At 56.0% G+C, this 19727-nt stretch overlaps 1 protein-coding gene across 1 annotated transcript; it reads left to right on the top strand.

The window, feature by feature from the left end:
* Window positions 1-2910: 2910 nt before the first annotated feature.
* DUSP14 (dual specificity phosphatase 14) lies at window positions 2911-17918 on the top strand. The gene is made up of 3 exons (XM_076354675.1): window positions 2911-3047; window positions 14181-14279; window positions 15797-17918. The coding sequence occupies exon 3, from the start codon at window positions 15915-15917 to the stop codon at window positions 16509-16511; it is 597 nt and encodes a 198-aa protein (XP_076210790.1). The 5' UTR covers window positions 2911-3047; window positions 14181-14279; window positions 15797-15914; the 3' UTR covers window positions 16512-17918.
* Window positions 17919-19727: the final 1809 nt, after the last annotated feature.

The following is a 19727-nucleotide window of genomic DNA, read 5'->3' on the forward strand; positions in this document are numbered from 1 at the left end:
TACAAAAAACCAGGAGGTCCCACGTCCCTGGGCTTTTTGCATCACGTGGGGACCTTTTTTTGCATCACGCCCGTGCAGGCGGACGAAGGCGGGGAAGAGTAAACTCTGGCGTAGCCATGGAAACTGGAGAGGATGGATGGATGGCGCTGGATCCCTGCACACGCATGCCACGGCCATGCGGAAAGCAGCCATCTGCTCCCCACTCAGCCGGCCTGCGTGACCCTGCGGCTGCCGATCAGGTGCTGATCACAGAGCGTGGCAGGAAGACACCCCAGTGATTAAGCTAATAGCCCTAATGACCACCTAATGGACTGCGAGCCAGACCCACCCTTCGGGAATGTGCCCAGGACCGCACCGTGCCACGCTCGCCCCAGCACGCTGGGCATGGCCGGCGCGTATCTGCCAGGCCGGGCTGCGGTAAGGCGGGTTCGAGTCCCTCCAATGCCATTGCCCCCAAAGGCACCGTGGGGCGTAATTGAGAGGGTCTGGTCCCGCTTCAAGCATCTTTTCCCTGACATGGTCTTCATACCTCTTCCAAGAAACGCACAGGCTCCTATTGGAAGTGGGGGAGAAACCTGCCCACCACACGATGTCTGCCTTACAGGAGAGCTGCTGCTGTCCCGCATAACCCGGACGGTACTCGATGGGAGCGCGGGCTGCCTTCCTGGGGCAGGGTGTCCCACGGAGGCACCGCTGGCCCCCCACGCCAGGGCAGAGGGTGAGCAGGCATCTGAGAAAGCACTCGCTGCCCAACACCTCCCCTTGCCGGGGCTGAGTGCGGGGAGGAGCTGACATTTCCTTTTAGCTTTGGTACCCGCTGCATTTACTCCATCCTTGGGTCAAAGGCCTCCCAAGTTTCCCTCTTTGCATCCTCTAACCCACGCTAAAAAACACATAAAGCTCCCGGCGGGGCAAAGGTTAAAAGCACAAATTACACCAGCATTAAAAACATCCGTGCACAGTTGTGCGAGTAGTTAAGAACCGCCTGGGACAAGCGGCTAGGGCTGTGCAAGAGCCTATTTCTCATTTAATGACGGTCAAATGGAGGGGGAAAGGAGGGGTTTAGAAGCTTAGGGAGGGAACCCCACAGGTTGCTGAGGCTTCCACTCCAAAACCCATCCTCGTCATTCCCTACGCTGCCCGTGGCCGACACCACCCCAGGCTTGCACTGCAGGGGCTCTGAGCCCCCAGCCGAGGGCATGGTCCCACGACCCCAGCTCCCGAGGAGGCACCCCGGAGGTTCAGCCCATCTCTCAGCTTCTCGGTAGACTTGAGATCGCCCGGGGGTTCGTCTCTGCCCCTGACAGTGCAGCTCCAAGGAAGGCAGCAGAGGAAGAGCAGAGCAGAGCTGATGCAACGCGGAGGCAAAGCAAACCTCGAGCTTGCAGAGCCGAAATCCTTACATTTTCATTTTTTGGCCTTTTGAGGTTTTCTTAATTTGTCTATTTTTGTTCCTCGCCCACCTCCGCGCTGAGTGTGACGAGAGCCTTCGCTGGAGAGGCAGGGTTTTAAGGAAGAGCGCTGGCTGTTATAAAGCAGCGAGGCTCTTGGAAAAACAGCCTCTGGAGCAATAAACAGATTTGGTGCTGAGGGCTGTGAGGGATGGCTCCATCTGGGCTGCTGAGTCATGAAACCTGCTGAAGTGAGATACAAGCCAGAGGGCTCGGGGTAGGGGAAGCTTCCTATTAGGGATTTTTGCCATTTCAGTCTGAACATGCGACAACAAAACCAGAAACCAAACAAAAGTGGGCCGGAGTGGCAATGCTTCGCTCCGGCAGCTGGAGGGTTAAAGCAGAGGCTACCCTCCTCCTCCTCCTCCTCTCCCCTGTGCCAGGCAGCCTTGTCCCATCCCTGCCATGGTGGTGAGGTGGGTGGGAGCAGACCCTTCCACCTTAGCCCTACAGTTTCCAGCCGAAGCCAAACTCTCCCCTTTGCCATGTGGATCCCCCTGCCCTCGCCATCCCTCCATGGGGACCCCAGCCCACCCTGCCGCCAGCAAAGGACCAGCCTGGCCCCCGGCATGGCACCCACAAGGGGCCATGGGAGCAAGGGGCCGCCGTGGCCAGCCTCCTTCCTCTCCCACGGTCCCCAGCACAGAGGAGAGAGCAGTGGCTGTGGCTCGGGGATGTCCTGAGTCCACAAAAACCAGGCTCAGCTCCCTCTCCTAGGGCTGTCCCCCTCCCCACAGGGCACCCGCCTTGTCCCCACAGAGACCCCACCTTGTCCCCACACACTCTGGCAGGGTCCCCATGGGGACATGACGTGTCCCATCCCCAACAGGGACCTTGCCATGCCCCTTCATGGCACCTGCCACATCCCGGTCCCCACAGGGACCCCACATGTTGTCACGTCCCCACAGGGATGCTGCCACATCCCCACAGGGACCCTGTCATGTCCCTTCATGGACTCTGACACATCCCCACCTCCACAGGGACCCTCACTTGTCCCCATCCCCACAGGGTTCCCACCACATCCCCACACACTCTGGCAAGGTCCTTGTGGGGACAGGACACGTCCCATGCCTAACAGGGACCCCACCATGCCCCTTCATGGGCCTGGCCACATCCCCACACGCTGTCATGTCCTCACAGGGACCCTCTCACGTCCCCAGAGAGGCTCCGCCACGTCCCTTCATTGACTCTGACACATCCCCAGCCCCACAGGGACCCCCGCTTGTCCCCACAGGGACGCCGCCACGTCCCCCACAGGGCCCTCGGGGAGAGGGCCCGGGCCAAGGAAGCGCCGTCGCACCCCACCCGCCGCGGGACACCGGCCCCGCTCGGCCCCCGGGTCCCGGCCCCGTCGGGCAGCGGCGCCTTTAAGGCTGGGCCGGGCGCCAGCTGCCTCCGCCCGGGGGCAGAGCCGGGCGGGCCGGGCCCCGCCGTAGCCTGGTAACCGCCGCTCGGCGGGCGGAGGGCGGCCCCGGCAGCGCCGCGGTCAGGTGGCAGCCCGAGAGACGGAGCCCGGCCGCCGCCCGATAAAAGTCCTGCCCCGCCGCCGGCCGCCACAGCCGCGAGGGAGCGCGGAGCCGCCGCCGAGGAGCCATGGTAAGAGCGGGCCGGGCCCTCGCCGAGCCGGGGGGGGGGGGGGGGGGGGCAGCAGGGCCGGGCCCCGGGAGAGGCGCCCGCCCGGGCCTTTGCCGGGGAGGGAGACGGCGGGCGAGGAGGGGGCGCCGGGCCCCGCGGGGGCGGAGAGGAGCGCGGGGCTGGGGCTCGCCCCCGCCCCGGGCCGGCGGCCAGCGCCGCCTCCCAGGGCTGCTCCGGCCGGCGGGGGCCGGGATGCCGGGGGCTGCCGTGGTTGCTGGCTCTCCCTGCTGCTGTAACGCTGCTTCTGCGTTCTTTGCAGCTCGTCCTGGTAAACGTGCCTTAAAGTGCCCTCCCCGGGAGGCAGGGCAGCTCCGGCTCCGCCTGGGAGACCACCGGCCTCCCCCCGGTGCCCCAGCCCCTCATCTTGGCCTCGGGTCTGCCCGTACGGACGAGGCAGCGCCGCTCCCCCGTCCCGCGGGGACGGGAGGAGATGCCCCCCCCCCCCCGCCAGAGCGGGGTGCTCGGGCTGCGCCGCGGCGAGACGGGATGGGCCCCCCCCGGCGCAGAGGGGCTGGATGCAGCCCCGGCGGCCCTCGGTCCGGCTGCCCGCGCTGTGGTCGTTCCCGGGGTCAGGACGGTCCCGCACCTCCGGGGACGGTGCTGGCTGCGGTGAGACCGTGCGGAGCACCAAGGCGGCTCTGCCAGAAGGTGCCCAAAAGAACAGGACAAGGCAAAAACCTGCTCGCGGGTGGTTAAACCCCCAGCAAGCCTGGCTGGAGGGAGGGAGTTGTTTCAGACCTGCACCAGAATAGCCAGGTACAGAGGTCGGGTGTTTCCTCGACATGGAAACAAGCCTCAGCCCACACCGTGCTGCCGGCAGTGCCGGAGCAGAGCGTGCATCCCTGGCTCGTGCCCATCGGGGTGCCAGCCGGCCGCCCTCGGCACCCCCAGCTCACAGGGCACCCCGGTGCCTGCAAACCCTGGCGCGTGCCTGCGGCTAGCTGGCCGGCCTCAAAACCAAACGGGTTGCATGCGTGGCCCTTGACTCAGCTCCGGACTAGCTGCTTTGGGCAACACTAGTAATGAATGAGTGGTATTTGGCTGTAGGGAGGCTGGGAAGGATTATAACCTGTTTGACTGGGCAGCAAATGAGTCTTTTATTCTGAAGCTCTGAGTATCGACAGATGTCCTAATATCATGTTGCAAGTTCAGTTTATCCCTAATGCCGCTGCCACAGGAATGGTGGAGGGATTAGCACTGACAAAACGCTGTTTTCCCTTATGATACACCGGATCAGCTGTCCCTGCTCTGGCAGGGAGCGGATTCTTCCCCCTGGGCCTCCCCATCCACCTTGGTGCGTGCTATGTTCCCAGGGGCTGGGACAGGCTCTGTAGCACTCCAGTTCCCAAGCAATGAAAAACAAGAGTCCCCAGTTTGGAGAGTGCATGCCGTTCCCCGCCGGCGGAGATCTGCTGCTATGACTTGGCTAACGCGACCCTGGTGAACGTCAAGAGGGGAGCAGTAATACAGCAGGTTTTAATCGATTTACGCCTAGGAGGTGTGAACGTGCAGCTCTGCCTGTCCTTCCTGCCCCCTGGGTCCTGGACAGGGGCACGCACATCCCATCCCTCCTCTGGAAACAAAGGTGAAATCCCAGGGATTTCATCCAAGCCCTTGCTGCTCTGCGGGGTCTGATCCAGGCTCTGGCACCACTTCCTTGTCAGTAAGGGCAATACTGACATTTGCATGGCTTAATTCAATACCTGATCCCAGCTGGAATCTCAGAGCTGGGAAGGCAGAGAGCTCATGCTGCCCTAGTGCTCAGATACATACAGGGTGTGGGGAGGAAAAAAAAAAAGTCGCCTAAGCCAGACAATACGGGAGGGAGGAAAGAAATGCAAAAGCCAACACAAGAAAGTCTCAAACAGACCTCTGTCTTGAGGGTCGGTACCAGCTTTGTCCCAGGGAACCAGCCACATGGCACATCTGGGCGTCCAGGCAGAAGTCATGAATGAGGAGAGGAGGAAGGCATCCAGGCAAGGCAGTGGGTACCGGGAGCAGCTTTGCTCCTGCTCACCATGTGCCGGTCCCAGAAGAGCCATCTACATGAGGCTGTTCACCAGCGCAGCGGAGAAGCCTTCCAGGCTTCCTGCCGCTGCTGCAGGACCTTCCTTCCAGGGGCAGCCTGCCAGGGTGGTTTTCCCTAGAAGATGGGGGTAATGCCTTGAACCAGGTACAGCAGCTTCTCCCAGCCCCTTTCCTTTCCAGGTACACAACCCTTGCCACACGCATGCTGACTTACCGCTTCAAAAAAAGACGTGCTGAGCAACCATAATGCAAACAGAAATGTGAACATCTAGCAGATAGGGCTCTGGCATTTGGTAATAGCTGAGAAATCTCTGAACAGCAGCCCCAGCTCCCCAGCTGCTTGGAAATAAAGCCTTAAACTAGAAGGCAAACACACTGCCCACCCTTCCTTGGGCACCGCAGGGCTGGCTGCCCCAGCGGTGGTGCCTGCAGAGCACTCCCTAGTGCCAGCGCTACAGCTGGTGGGCTAGTCTCACAAGGCTACTCCCCCACTTAAAAAAAAAAAATCAGGCAGGTTTTAATTTCCCAGCAGGAAGGCTCAACAGGTGCCGCTGTGCTCACTCCAGCCCTGCACCCCACAGCCGGGCGAGTTGGGGTACCTGGACTGATGAGACTTAATTTTCCCCTCTGTCAGCATCCCACCCCGCAGCACAGAGGGTGGCTGCAGGTCCCTTCCCCTTGGGGGGAGGCTGAGCAGCAGCTCACAGGGGCAGGAGTCCCAGTTCGCAGAGGAAATTTGAATTTGCTCAGCATCCCTTCTGCTGAGCAAAATACAATTTCACTAAGCCTTGAGCAGACAGAGCCACGTACTGGGAGGTGAGGGGTGCTGGCCCTGCGCTGCTTACATGGGAAGCATTTGCTACCGCATGTAAACTTGATTTCCAATTAATTGATTAAAAATCAGCCTCCCTTCCTGTTACCCTAAGCAACCCCATCGATGTGCTCAGAAGGTGACCTCATTCCGTACAGCTGCTGCAGGCAGGCGGCTGGGCACAGCCAACCAGCCCATTCCCATCCTGCTTTCTTGCTGCTCTCCCTTCAGCTCTTGCTTCCTGCTTTTACTGCCCCATGCCAAAACGCTGCCTGGCCTTGGAAGGTGTGGGCAGCCCCTGCCTGCCTGCCCGCAGGGGATTTCTCCAGCAGGGGTATGTCACAGGTCAGGTTTACTGGGGGGTACCAGGCTTTGAGACCCCCTGGAGAAGTGGGGCTGCATTCAGAGCATGCATCAGTTGGCAGCACCCCTGGAAAAGGTCCGGGTGAGCGCCAGCATGGAAGCACCGGACAGTTTCCAGGGCACGTTGCAGTGAATTTGCAGCTGTCTTCGATTTTATGGGTTTTTGAGGTGGGCTGGCAAGGTCGGGGCAGAGTCCAGAGCTGCTGCCCCAGTGCACAGCCCTGCCACATAAGCAAGAGGCACAACCCCTGGCAGCATAGACCTGGGCGAGCCCTGCAGTGCGAGCTGAGCAGCTCTGGTCCTGGCAGAGAGCAGGGTCACACATGAGCAAACACACCAGGTCCCTGTGTTTTGCTCAACTAATAAGGAAGAGATTGTGTCCCTCCTGTCAGCTGTGAATGTGCAGGGCATGTCCCAGGAAAAACAAGGTTCCATCTTGCAGTGCTCCAGGAGACAGAGCTAAGCGTGGGTCTGCTCCTGGAGCGTGCCCTGGCTCCTTTCCACCCGCATCCCCCCAGGGTCACGCACACTTGGACACAGGCAGCAGGGGATGGAGCAGGGGAGCTTTTCTAAACTCCAGCTGCAATTCAGATGCCATCAGCTGGCGCTGAAATAAGGTGTAGCGCTTCAGAACAGATGATATCTCCACTTGGGGTTCAAAAACAGCCCTTGGTGTTCAGCCAGCTACAGAACTGAGGCTGCACACAACTGTAGGATCCCATTCATGCCTCCTCAAGGCTTAATTCTGGTTGTTTAAGAGTGTTTCATGCACCCGACCAGAGTTTTAGTAAGATGCAGATGGCCACACTACTGGCTTGTACTGGGGCCCTGCAGGTGAGCCCTGTGCTCCCGCTGCTCTCTCCAAGCGACTGGCATGCAGACCGTGGTGCATTAGAGCCGGACAGGAGCCAGTGGCTCCAAAATAGCAGACACTGCTTTAAAAAAGAAAGGCGGTTTGTTTTTCTTGCATAAAATTCTCTTGCTGGTTGCCGAGGGAAGCTTGTCCGCGGAGCGGCTGTATCATGCAGGAGTTTATAAATATCAGTGTGCTCTACGTTGCACCCGCGCCTGCTCCCCGTCTCGCTCCATCCCTGCCACTGCACGCCGGCCGGGAGCTCTCCCCGTGGCGAGAGGTTTTGCTCGCAGCTGGCAGGATCCAGCTGTCAAGCGGAGAGGAAGCAGCCCTGCCTGTTCCCACTCCGCAGCGGCAAGGAGGGGGCAGCTGCGTGGCAGGGAGCGCGTAACGTGCCCGTGGGCAGGCTCTGCTGCCTCGCCAAGGAAATAGTGGCAGCGTGCATAAAGACTCTGTGGAACTGCCTCCCCCCTGCCTGGGAGAGGCACGCAGGCAGCCGGAAAGCAGGCGGTCAGAAACCCTGGCCGATGGGCCAAGTAGCATCCTCGGGTGGATCCTTCCAAAAACCTCACCACCCATTTTTTTCCTGCTCCTTTGGTGGTGGGAGAATAGCAAATCAGGGAGCCAGGCTTTGGCTCACAGAGTGAGGAGGGGCTACTGCTAGACACTTGGGAGCTCGTCAGCTGGGCACACTGGGCTGATTTACAGCCAAGTGTAAGGCATGCCCTGATGGTCTGTAAATACTTGCGATGCTACTCATGCATTTTGCAATTGCTCGTTAACCCCTCGTAAGTTTGCTCAGTGTATTAACCTCAGCAGCCTGGTCACAAACCAAGGCTCGGTGGTGCGATGTGCCTGCGGTGTGAGCAGAGACTGGCTGCAAGAGGCAGCCGGGTGAGGTTTGCAAAGTCCCGGCCTTACCCAAGCCTGCTCGGAGCACCAGGCACGGCATCGGTGCCCATGGGAGGGAGATGAGCTGTGACGCAGGAGCATCTGCTGTCACCCCTCCAAAGGCAGCGTCACAGCAGGCTGGGACAGGCTAATTAGGGTTTGTCAGCCCTGCAGCCTAGAGAGCTGGCTCAGGTCATGGGAGCAGCCTGAATTCCAGATGTGTGGAGGAGGCAGAGCCGCACCAGGGGAAACAAGACTTTGTGCTTACGGACTGAATGTGTTTGATCTGAGGTTGTTGAGCAAGGATAAGCCTGGGACCTTTTGCAGCTGTACCCTGCGAGTTTCTTGCGTAAAGGGGAGTCATGCCTGAAACACACCACGAAACCTTTGGGAAGTTACCAGCGTGCTCTCGCAAGCACGGGGGACCCAGTTGTGCTGGGTGCTGCACAAGCAGCCAGGCCTGCTCAGAGCTTTGGGTAGAGAGATTATTATCTTGATTTAACATCTGACAGCTTCCATCCTGTGCTCGCCTGAGAGGATAACGCAGGCTGCAAGCAGGAATCAATCAGGGTTCAGTCAAGTCATCCTCTGTCACAGCCCAAATCACCCCACTGTCCCCTCCTGCTTCCCCTTCCTTCTTTTCCGTTTCAAAACCAAACCGCTTGTACCGTCCGTCACAAGGATGTGCTGATGGCTCTGAACCACGCGCCCAAGAGGAATCTGTAACAGCTCAGGAGCACATCCACAACAGCTGAAGGTAGGAAAGCAAAGACCCCAGCAGAGCAAACGGCTGTGTGAGGGATGGGAAGAGCAGCAAGAAGCCGGCGGTTCCCACACATCCTCTCCCCTCTCACTCTGCAGCTCTGGGTGAGCTGCATCGCTGCTGTGACGCCTGGGAGAGGCAGGCGATGGCCTCAAGCCCACTTCAAACTCCCATGGACTCAGCATGAGCAAGACCTGACCCTGAGAACGGCTGCAGTTTGTGCTCTCTACTGAAACTTATTTTAAATGCCGTTCTCCAAGACCATTTCTGAAGCAATTTGCTGTTCAGCCTGGCTAGGAAGAGCCCTGAGCAGGCTCGTTCATTCAGCGCCTGCAATATTGACTCTTCTCTTTACTGCAGCATTAGAGAGCATTTGTCATCTCTAAAATGAATAACTTTTCCTCTCCTGGGAAGGGGGAGAAGGCTTGCTTCAGTACTGACATTTCACACACCCAACCCACAAGCCTGCTTCGAATCCCAGATGATGCTCTGGGAATAAAACCAGGGGCTTCAGTGTCTTTGCTCTATCAGCAGAGCAGGGCCCATGACTCACCTGGTCATCCCCACACATTAAACTTGCTGAGTACCTCTCGGGCCCTGCCCTCCGCACCTCTCCGAGGATGCCCTGCTCAGCTGCAGCCCTCCCCACGGCGTTAGGACAAGAGGAGCAGAACAGCTGCCAGAAAGCCAGGGGCACCCAGTGGGAAGCAGCAAAGCTGGGAGTAGGACCAGCCATCCCTTCCCACCTGGTGAGCTGGCTACCGAGTCTCACATCTGCAGAATTTCATGCGGTCCAGGGGAAAAAGCACTGGGGAGATGCTCTCACCTCTGCCAGGTACCAGCTACATCGCCATGTTACTGACATACAGTCCGACACCAACTACAAGTCTTACTCAAATCCCTCAGGAACAAGTCACAGCCTCTGCTCTCAAGCCAGAGGAGCCCTTAAAAAAGAAAAAAACACCCCCAAAATCAGAGAAAACCACCCAGCAGCACCAGAATAAGAAACCAGAAGCTCAGACTTGCCAACTCATTGTTTAGAGACAGACAAGCAAGGCTCTCCCCTCCTGTCCTAGAGATCACAGCGTATTTAACTAACATCTGCCTGTTTGCCTTGGTCTTTTGAGCTTTCAGAGGTGTTTTCAAGCCTTTCTCAGGAGGTTCAGGAACCAGGAATGCTTTCCTGTGGGACTTTCAGCCTTTGTTAGCAGGACCACATTCCCGGGAACAAAAGCAAGAGAAACAAACTCCAGCTATTGCAAGATCTGGGAGAACGGAGCCGTAAGCATGACCAGCAGCAACCTTTCTGAGGGACTGGACCACCTGATACGCAAACCATTACATCAGTATCGTTGTATTGCTTTTGAAACCCCTTTGCCTGGAGAGGAGCCCCTCTGATGCCACGAAATCCAGCCCAGGTGGGATACGACCCGGTGCCAAACTGGTCACCCTGCAAAGGCGCACATACCACCAGCCTTCCATGGGAGCAGCTGCCATGGGCAAAGCGCCTGCCCCTTCTCCCAGCGGATCCAACCACAGATGAATGATGCAGCTTAGCCTTTGAAGTACAGCAGAAACGTGCGCAGTGCCCGATACGAGCCAGCCAGACTTACCCGAGCAGCGTGGCTGGGGGTGGTGGGTCTGCAGAGAGCCGGTGGGTGCAGGATGAGGTCCCGGCCGCAGCGGGTGCTGGAGAAGCATCCCCTCGCTGTAAACCTGTACCCAAGGACAGTACTGACCAGGAGCTGCATGGAAAGGACCTGGAGGCTTTGAAGATCAGAGTCATCTCCAGGCTTTAATTACCCACTCGCTTCCCCCACCCCTGATTATGCAGATGAGAGAAATGGCAGAACCCACCAATCTGCTGGGGAAGGAGGAGGCTGCACTGGTCCCGCCCCTGTGTCACCAGGGCCAGGGACCCCAGGGACCCCCTGCCACCCTGGGGGGTCCCAGCCCTCCCCAGCAGCCCAGCAGGGTGAGTACGCGGCGGCAGCTGGTCTCTGTGCACGGGGAAGACCAAGACAGAGTCTAGAAAGGGATTTGCTGTGGGTCAGGGCTGTTACAAGATTAATTAATCCATTAATTGGAGTCAGATCAGCAAACGAGGATGCGATGGCAGGAATACCTGGTTGCTACCGGCCCACCACCAGCCAGTCTTTGCCCGAAGGACCGCGCTGCACCCTCTGGGAATTTCAGCCCTTTGCGGGAAACACAACCACGTCCCGTCTCCTTTGGAAGGTGGCTTTCGGCTGCTCCTTTAGAGACAGCCCCGCTTCTGACCCTCAGTGTAAGAGCCTGCGCCATCTCACAGCCCGGGCGCAGCGTGCCGGGGAGCGCCCACGGCCCTTTCACAGGGTGACGCGTGGCAGCGAGCCAGCTGAGACAGGCTCCAGCACCCCGAGGACACTGACTTCAGGCTTGTGTGACCACCCCAGCCTACGCAACCACTCAGAAACTCAAACCAAGAAGAAATGGGAAAAGATGTGGGGTTTTTTGGTTTGTTTTTTTTTTTCCACATGAGATGGTGCAAACTGGCTGTATCAGTGCAGCTCTCCCCATCTCTGTGCAGAGGCTGAATGAGGCACAGCTGGACCCACAGCCAGCGCCTCTCCCCATGCCCGTGCAAGGAGCCTGTTTACCCCTGTGCTGGCCTGTTCTGCCACTGTCCTTTGCAGGGACCACAGGTGGCACAGCCAGGGCTGGGCTGCGTGCGTGCCTCATTTGATCTTCAGCTATTTTTCTCTTGTTTTTGCTCACAGCAACGGCTGGGACGAGGCTTTTCACTCTTTTCCTCTCTCTCTGCCCCAGCACAATGACGGGAACTACTGCATGAAGAGCAACAGTGTTGGATTACAGCAGGGACACGGCAGGATAAAGAGGGTGTGTTGAGAAAGGCAAATGGAGTTTCACGGGAGCGAAACAGCAGACTTCAGGCAAGCCTTTGTCCGAAGCTGGCTGGGGCCAGGCAGGAGGGTTATGAGAAGGTGCAGCTATCAGGACAGATAAAGACTCACACCTGCGAGCCTGGGGGTAGCTCCTAATCATCAGCTGAAGGTGCTGCACCCAGCACGCAGCCTCTGCCATCGGAGGCAGACGAGGCCCCTTTCATTTTCAGGCTCCCTGCAAGCCAGCAGCTGCTCAGCCTGGTATGTGTGGGCAGGAGGACCGCGGCTTTGTCACATGCCTGAGACAGCATGTCGCAGTCGGTGGCATGCCAGCCAGCTCCTGCTGCGAGAGCCGTGAAACACGGGAAGGGCCGCTGGCACCGGCCCCAATCCCTTAGCGCCTTTCCCCCAGCATCTGCTCCTGCCGCGGCCAGCCGAGCAGCATCCTCGGCTACCAGGGATTTGGTCTGAGGGAGCACAGCAGCCTTCTCTCTCGCTTATGTAATGAACTCCTCTCCAAAACATTAACTCTTTCTGGATGAGAGCTGTTCTGGTTCGAGCGGAGGCAGTGCTGCCTGGTGTCGGCCATTTGGAGCCCCAGGGAAGTGGTGTGTGACTGGGACACGGGACTGCGGGCACCTGCCTGCATTCCCAGCTGGCCCCAAAATCTGCCCCATTCCCCTGCTGCTGCTGACAGCAAGCAGAGGTGGGACAGACGGGCCCCTCCCTTGCGCTGCTCCTCTCTTCCCGGGGGAGCAGTGTGTCCCCTAGCAGGAAGCCGCTCGTCCGACTGACCGTCCGTCTTGGCCGCCATGCGATGCCGTCTCGGGTGGCTGCTTGGGAGCGGGCTGCACGTGGTGCGCAGGCAGTTTGCTGCCAGCCCGGCGGCGGCAGAGTTTGCAGAGCGAGCCCAGCCTGTCACATGCAAATGTCTGGATAAGTTGCTGCCTGCAAACAGGAACCACTTTATGGAAAGCAGCAAAGCCCTTCCCAAAATGCCCCAGGGAGCACTCCGAGTCCCATGGGGAGCAGCTGGAGCCCAGGTGCAGCAGCATGGACATGGGGCAGGCAGGGCAGGTGAGCATGCTCAACCCCAAGCAGCACGTCAGGGCCCCACTGGGGCAGCAATTCGGGTGCCCCGGTCTGTGGGAGCAAGGCAGGGACGCTGCTGCCCTGCTCCCAGAGGTGCCGAGGCACCAGCAGGCCCTTGGCAGGCAAGCAGGGCGAGGTGCCACGGCAGCACCCACCGGCCTCTCCTGCCATCCCGCAGCACGTTTGCAGGTCACCCTCTGCTAACGTTTCCCAGCCATCCTCAAAGGAGGTACAGCGTTAAAAATCCCGTTTGGGTTTGTCGTTTGGCCTCTGGCAGGCTTGTCTCAGCTCCCCAGCGCCTGCCAGAGCCTCCTGGCCCACCCTGCCTCCCAGCAGCCCTGCGCTACGGGCCGTGCCGGCACGGGCCTCTCTGCAGCACTGTGCAAAGCCTTCCCAGCCAGCCATCGTCCCCGAAGCACCGAGACCCACCAGGCGCAGCAGCTCTCCCTTCTCTGACCCTGGCTCCAAAGCTAAGCCGGCCTGTTTCCCCCTCGCTCCCGCTCCGGACCTCAGCGTGCAGGTTTCTTCATCATTTTAAGGCCATGCACAGGGAAACTGAATCCTTTCCCTGGCCCTCCCTCCACACGCCCCTGTCCCAGGGAGGGGGCACGGAGCAGCCGCCAGCCCCTTGCTGTCAGCCCCGCTGTGCTGGAGATGGCTGACGGATGAGCTGCATGAAAGCAGGGAGGGCAAGGGAAGTTCAGCCTTGCTCAGAGCTGTTTTGGGGTTAGGCGTTACTCTCACTCTCCTGTGGTCCAGCAGCGTTTCCCAGCAGGCAGCTGCTTCACCTGCACTCTGGGGACTTGTGTTATTTCTGATCTGGCTGGAGAAATAAAAGAAGGGGATGCTGCCCCCATCCTCCACTTTCCGGGAGCGGGATGCTGCGGCTCGTGGCGCCAGCTCTGCCCCTTCCTGTTTGCCCCTGTAATTCCAGCAGTGCCTCAGGGAGCAGGACCAGGTAGCACAGCCCTTGCAGAGGGTCTCCCAGGAGAGTGTGCTTTGGGCACCATCAAAAGAAATGCAGACCCGCGCTAGCTCTCCGGGACTAGGCAAGAGTCTTGGTGACTGCTAAAGGAGACGTTAGAGCAAATTAATTACTTAAACTGTTTGGTTTTTTTTTTTTTTTTTGTCATGACTTTTGTGCCAGCCTCAGATTCCTCTGGGCCTAACGTGATTTTGAATACTGTGTTGGCAGCAATTGGTGACAGTACACTGTCGGCAGCAAGCACCTTCCCGAGACCTCTGCCTCTCCCTGGGGAGCAGGCAGGGAAGCTGTGGTCCTCCTTCCCAGTTCTTGGACAACACCTAAATTGGTGGCTTAAACATACCTCAGGGGAGGGGGCTGCCTGGTATCCTGTTTGGGTCCAGCACAGATCCCAGTAAACCCCATGCTCTCTTTTCTCCCCAGCGCAGCGTTGGACACTCTCTATGAAACATCCCAGCTTCAGCAGCCCACGGCGTCCGTGTGCCAGTCGGTGATTTGGAGCAGGACAGTTTGTTACTGAGCGTAAGTGCCCGAATCCTTTGTGTTGTCCGTAACAGCTATTTGAGAGCAGGGACTTCCCCTGCTCAATGGACTTTATTCCTTTGAAAAACCGTGCCTTTCATTGCTGCTCCAGCTGGGTCACTGCGGTGAGGGTGTCCGCAGGGGAAGCGGAGCGCTCACAGCTGCAGCCAGAATCTTCTTGTCAGGGCATGAACTCTTGCAGCGCCGGCACTTTGGGCCCGTGGTTGCAGGAGCTGCTCAAGTAGCTGCCAGCAGGGAACAAGCCACAGAGGAGACGGTGTTATGCTCATTAAGTTACCGTACCGCAAAGCCATGCCAAAAATCTGCTGGCAGCATTACCAGATACTGCTGAGACCTGCCGGTGTTTCCCAGAGCGCGGGATGCAGACAGATGGCTGCACTGTCGTGTCAGGGCCGGGGGAGCCACAGTCAGGGTGTCTCAGCCCTTCAAGGACTCTCTGACCCGGAGAGTTAACTGCTGGAGGGACAGACACCCTCTCACCCGAGGCGCTGAGCATCCCCCAGATCCTCTCCGTGCGAAGCCCAGCGACGCTTTGGTGGGCTCAGACGTACCTGGGCAGAGCAGGGGCTCCCCAGCCCGCACTGACCAGAGCCTCTCCCACAGCGCGTCTCTGGCTGGAGACTGGCTAAAAGGGACTTGCAAATTATTAATGCTTCGGGGCTCATCCCCTTGCTTGTGGCTTCTCCACTGGCTTCGGAGAAGTCCTAAAGGAGAAGGGGAAATAAAAGTGGGGGTCCTTCCTGGGGACCACAGCAGAGGTAGGCGGGAATGCGTGGCTCACACAGGCGAACCCAAGCCTTTGCAGAACATGTCTTTCTCCAAAGCATTAGTCAGTCATTAAAGCATCAGGAAAAGAGCCTCCCTTGTCCCAGCCTCTGCTTCGGTTTTACTCTCATCTTCTGACATAACCAGGTCACTCTTTCCACACTTCCCCAGCCTAGATGAGAGCCGATTACTGATCTGGATGGACATGACTCACTGCCTTTTCTAATGAGCGACTTTCCTCTGTTTATGTGCTTTGGTGGGGCCTTTCATATACCTAAAAAAGGAGAAGGGTGGCATTGGGGAGAGGGCAGGGTAATCTAAATTGCTGGCATCTGCATCCAGCCCCAGTGAGCTGTTTCTCACCATCCCCTTGGACTCTGGCCAGTTGCGAAGTTGCTGCTTTTGAGCATGGAAAAGGCGTAGCTAATCTTCCACGTGCTAATCCGGGTGAAATGCTGTTCAGGCCCACAGGTAGGCTGCCCAAACCCTTGACAAGTAATTGGAGCTAATTAGGCTGGGAGACTTTTTTGTTAATATCTGTCCAGGCAATGCCTGGGGGCCCCACGGTAATAAGCACTGCGCAAACCCAGAACCACTTTACCCCGCGGAGGTTTGCCAGCAGGTTGTCGTCCAGGCCACAGCAGGGTGAGTTGGGTTTTCCTGTTCTCTTGCATAGACGTGGTCTCATCGGACAGCTGCCCCGCTCATGTGGCGTTGCTTGTGTTTTGCAGTGACTAAGCGGAGGAAGCTCTTGCTGTCCTAGCACCGCCAGGCCAGACAATCCTTCCCTTGGCTGAAGATCCCGTTGGATCTCTCCCCATAATGGAAGCGTGAGTGTCAATATCCTCCATGACCTCCAGAAGCCACAACTCCTTACCGAGAACTCTGATGGCTCCACGAATGCTTTCCGAAAGTGCCCTCGGGGGCATCGCCCAAATCACCCCCTCGCTGTACCTGAGCCGGGGCAGCGTCGCCTCCAACCGGCACCTGCTCCTCTCCCGGGGAATCACCTGCATAATCAATGCGACCATCGAGATTCCCAATTTTAACTGGCCCCAGTTTGAATACGTGAAAGTGCCTTTGGCTGACATGCCCAACGCCCCCATCTCCCTGTACTTCGACAGCGTTGCCGACAAGATAAACAGCGTGGCGCGGAAGCACGGGGCCACCTTAGTCCATTGTGCCGCCGGCGTGAGCAGGTCGGCCACCCTCTGCATCGCCTACCTGATGAAATACCACAAGGTGTCCCTCTTTGAGGCATACAACTGGGTCAAATCGAGACGCCCCGTTATACGCCCCAACGTGGGCTTCTGGAGGCAACTGATAGACTACGAGAGGAAGCTCTTTGGGAAGACGACGGTTAAAATGGTACAGACACCGTATGGCGTCATCCCAGACGTTTATGAGAGCGAGAGGAGACCCCTGATGCCTTACTGGGGAATTTAATGTGACTGCAGACAGGAAGCACAACAGAAGGGACACGCTGTTTTGAGTCGACCAGACTGGAGACATTCCCTTCTCCTTCTACAGCCAACGTTGGTTCTTTACCATACAGCAGAACCTCAACTAATTCTCACCTCACTAACCTGCAAGGCCAACGATTCCCTTCAAAGCATCTCTCTACAGGGATTCCCCCATCCGCATTTCTCTGATTTAGCAGAATGAGGTCTCCTTATAAGTTTATTCCTTTCATAAAGCCTCCCTCCCTTTTTTAGTCAGTTTATTAGTATCCTACGAGGAAAGGCCTAAAAGGCATTTGGCAGAGTTAATGAACAAAGTGCGCTTTGTGGTGCGGTAGCCTGGATATTTCGTTAATAGCTTGTTTGCTTCCTTGCAAAATCCTGTAGTGGCTAGGGAGCGGCACTAGCACAGAACGAGCGAGGTCCTACTCTAAGACAGCAGGTTTTTCCAAGAGCCAGGAAAGCAGGCGTGCAGGGTTGTGGTGCTAGTGCTGGTGTTTTCTTTAACATCTGTAGTGACTCTCAGTATATAGTGTTTGAGATCTTTAGTCAGCTCTTAATCTGTATTAAAAGTCAAAAAAAAAAAAAAAAAAAAAGAGTGAAGTCAGTCTGTGTCGGCCACAAGTAAAATAAAATTTGAATTATTCAAATCAAATAAATACAAGATCCTTTTTCACTCATTCCATGCCAGGGCAATAGTCCTGGAATACACTTACACTACTGAAAAATGCTGGTGGTTTTTGTGGGTGGAAAGTAAACAGAGATCTTGTCCAAACATGGCTCAAGACAGAGGCGAGAGGTTAACCCTCCCCGCACTGGACAGCCAAAGAAACGTTTAGGAAACTGTGTGTGCATAGCCATCTTCCAAAGGGGCTGGGCCATGTTTTCTAATATTCAATCAACCAGTAAATTGGAAGTAGGTAAAACTGCTTGATTACTTAGCTCTAAGTATGGTCGTGATCTGCCTTAGCCCATTTCTAAATCACTTCATTATGTCCTCAAGGTTATGTTGCATTCTAGAATTATTCTGCACAAAATGGCGATCTGTTCAACCTCCCGGACAAGGATGGTTTTACGGAGAAGGCTTTGCCTTGTTCTCTGTGAGACGAGAACGATTCCAACCTGAGACTTGGGAGAAGCCTTTCCGTGGCGTAGCCGCTGCCTCCTGGACATCGCTCCCCTCCCTGCGGATGGGAAGGGACTGGTTTCGTTGGAGCGTAACTGGACCACCAGGAGAGCAAGGCAAGTCCATTCCTCGATGAGACATTTGTGTCCTCTGTTGCATCTCTGAAGGAGGAATACGCAGATTGCTGGATGCCGAGATAGCTATCTGATTTAAATGAGATTCTATACTTGTAAAAAAAAAAAAATCAATAAAGATTAAACAAGAACATGTGTTGGTTTCCTATTCAGAACTGTCCTAATGTATCTCAAGTAACAGCGAGAACATGGTGTAATACTGAGCAGTGACTTCAAACAAATCTGGACCTCAGTCTTGAGAAAAATACCACGATCTGTTCCTGTCACTTGGCTAAGCAGTTTACAGTCCATCCAGGTGTCCTGCAATTCCTGATCCTCATCACAAAAGCCAGGCAATTAATTTGGCTATTTCAAAATTTTTCTCTTCCGAAGTCGTAGCTGAGCAGCTGCGGTTTTAAGGAACAGTAGACACGGTTAAAGGTCTTCTCCAAGCTGAACCACACTGCGTGAGGACTGCAGCACAAGTAGGTTTCTGGTTTCCCCAGACTAAAAGCCCCTAGGGCTGAAATACAGTTATCACTGATATGAAATTGTGCAAATGGCCTCAACCTCAGTTGGATCAGGAGTAAAACCAGACCTGGTTGGAATAAAAGTCTAGATCAGAGGGAATTTGATACGGAGGCTTTGATCAGCTCCGACCCAGAAGTCAGGTTTCAAATTTGCTGCAGAGGCAAGAGTTTTACCAGAGTGGGCAAATGCCACTTGCTTAAAAGTTACTCACCAGGGGAAGGAAACGGCGCTCAGTAATTTCTAGGCTCCAGGTAGAGGTCCAGCAGGGTCAAGTCTGTGAACTATGTAGAAGTTCACAGACTTTAAATTAGGCCCGAGGCCACTTACTGGGCGTCTTGGAGGCACACGGGCACATGAGAGCGCTCTGAACCCCTATGGGCATGGACGTCACGAGGTTGGCCGTAGGTTCAACAAACGGCATTAATGCCAAACCTGCGCATGGAGACACAGCTGTGAAAAGAGTTACTGCCCATCCCTCAACATTGCAAGGGCACCCAAAGCCCAAAAGACGTTTCCTGTGTGCACTTACATATAGCCCCTTCCCCCTGCAAACCCTTCTCTTATCCGTTATCCAGGATGCACTTAGACAAAACCGCACATTAAAAAAAAACAAAATACTTCAACACCATTTTCCCCAACAATATCAACACCTGGATCTCGGTGTCCTTCAGTGTCACAAGTACAAAGCGCAGTCCCGCGCTGGCAGAGGGAGGTCTCCTCCTGCGTTTGCAGATGAGCAAGAATGACATTTTGGCCCCCTGACATAAAAGTGAGCTTTGCCATCAGCTGCGTGCAGTTCAGGTTTCACAGTTGTGTCTCTTGGCCCTGGTTTCAGCGACAAACAAGCAGACGTAGGAGACTGACTATCCATTTTAAAAAATACACGCTACTCATCACTATTTTTATCATGAGTTAAACTGCACTAGGGAAATGGTAAGCAAGAAAAGGAATAGAGATTAAAGATCAAGACTAATCATTAGTCTGGAGACATTCTGAAAGCATGACATTTCAAAGGGGAAAAAATACTAAAAACTGAAATCTGCTTTCAAAATTAAACCACCTAAAAAATGGACTATGTATAATTTAATAGTATTTTCTATAACTGGAAGGTAAAATTTCTCTATTTTGAGTAATTATATATACTTTATACACACGCTGCCCTAGTACCTAGGGGAGGGGAAGATGCTAATGTTCGGCCAAGAAAGCATCAAGACTGACTTTTAAACAAAAAGGAAAGTTAGACCTATAAAAAAATGTAATTGCCTAATAAAGCACATTATGAAATAAAGAATTCACCTGAAATACCCATTAGAGATTATATTATGGAGAAGTACAATGGTATTAATACTTGTAGGTATTTCTTTGCAAAAGTTGTGTGCATTCTAAGAGAAGATCGTTTACATGAGTGTCTGTTCCCCCCCCAGTCCAGTTT

The sequence above is a fragment of the Aptenodytes patagonicus genome, chromosome 17 (assembly GCF_965638725.1).
Source record: "Aptenodytes patagonicus chromosome 17, bAptPat1.pri.cur, whole genome shotgun sequence".
NCBI lineage: Eukaryota > Metazoa > Chordata > Aves > Sphenisciformes > Spheniscidae > Aptenodytes > Aptenodytes patagonicus.

What these genes read in the sequence shown, in the direction of transcription:
- DUSP14 (XM_076354675.1), top strand. Translation starts at nt 15,915, where the DNA reads ATGACCTCCAGAAGCCACAACTCCTTACCGAGAACTCTGATGGCTCCA.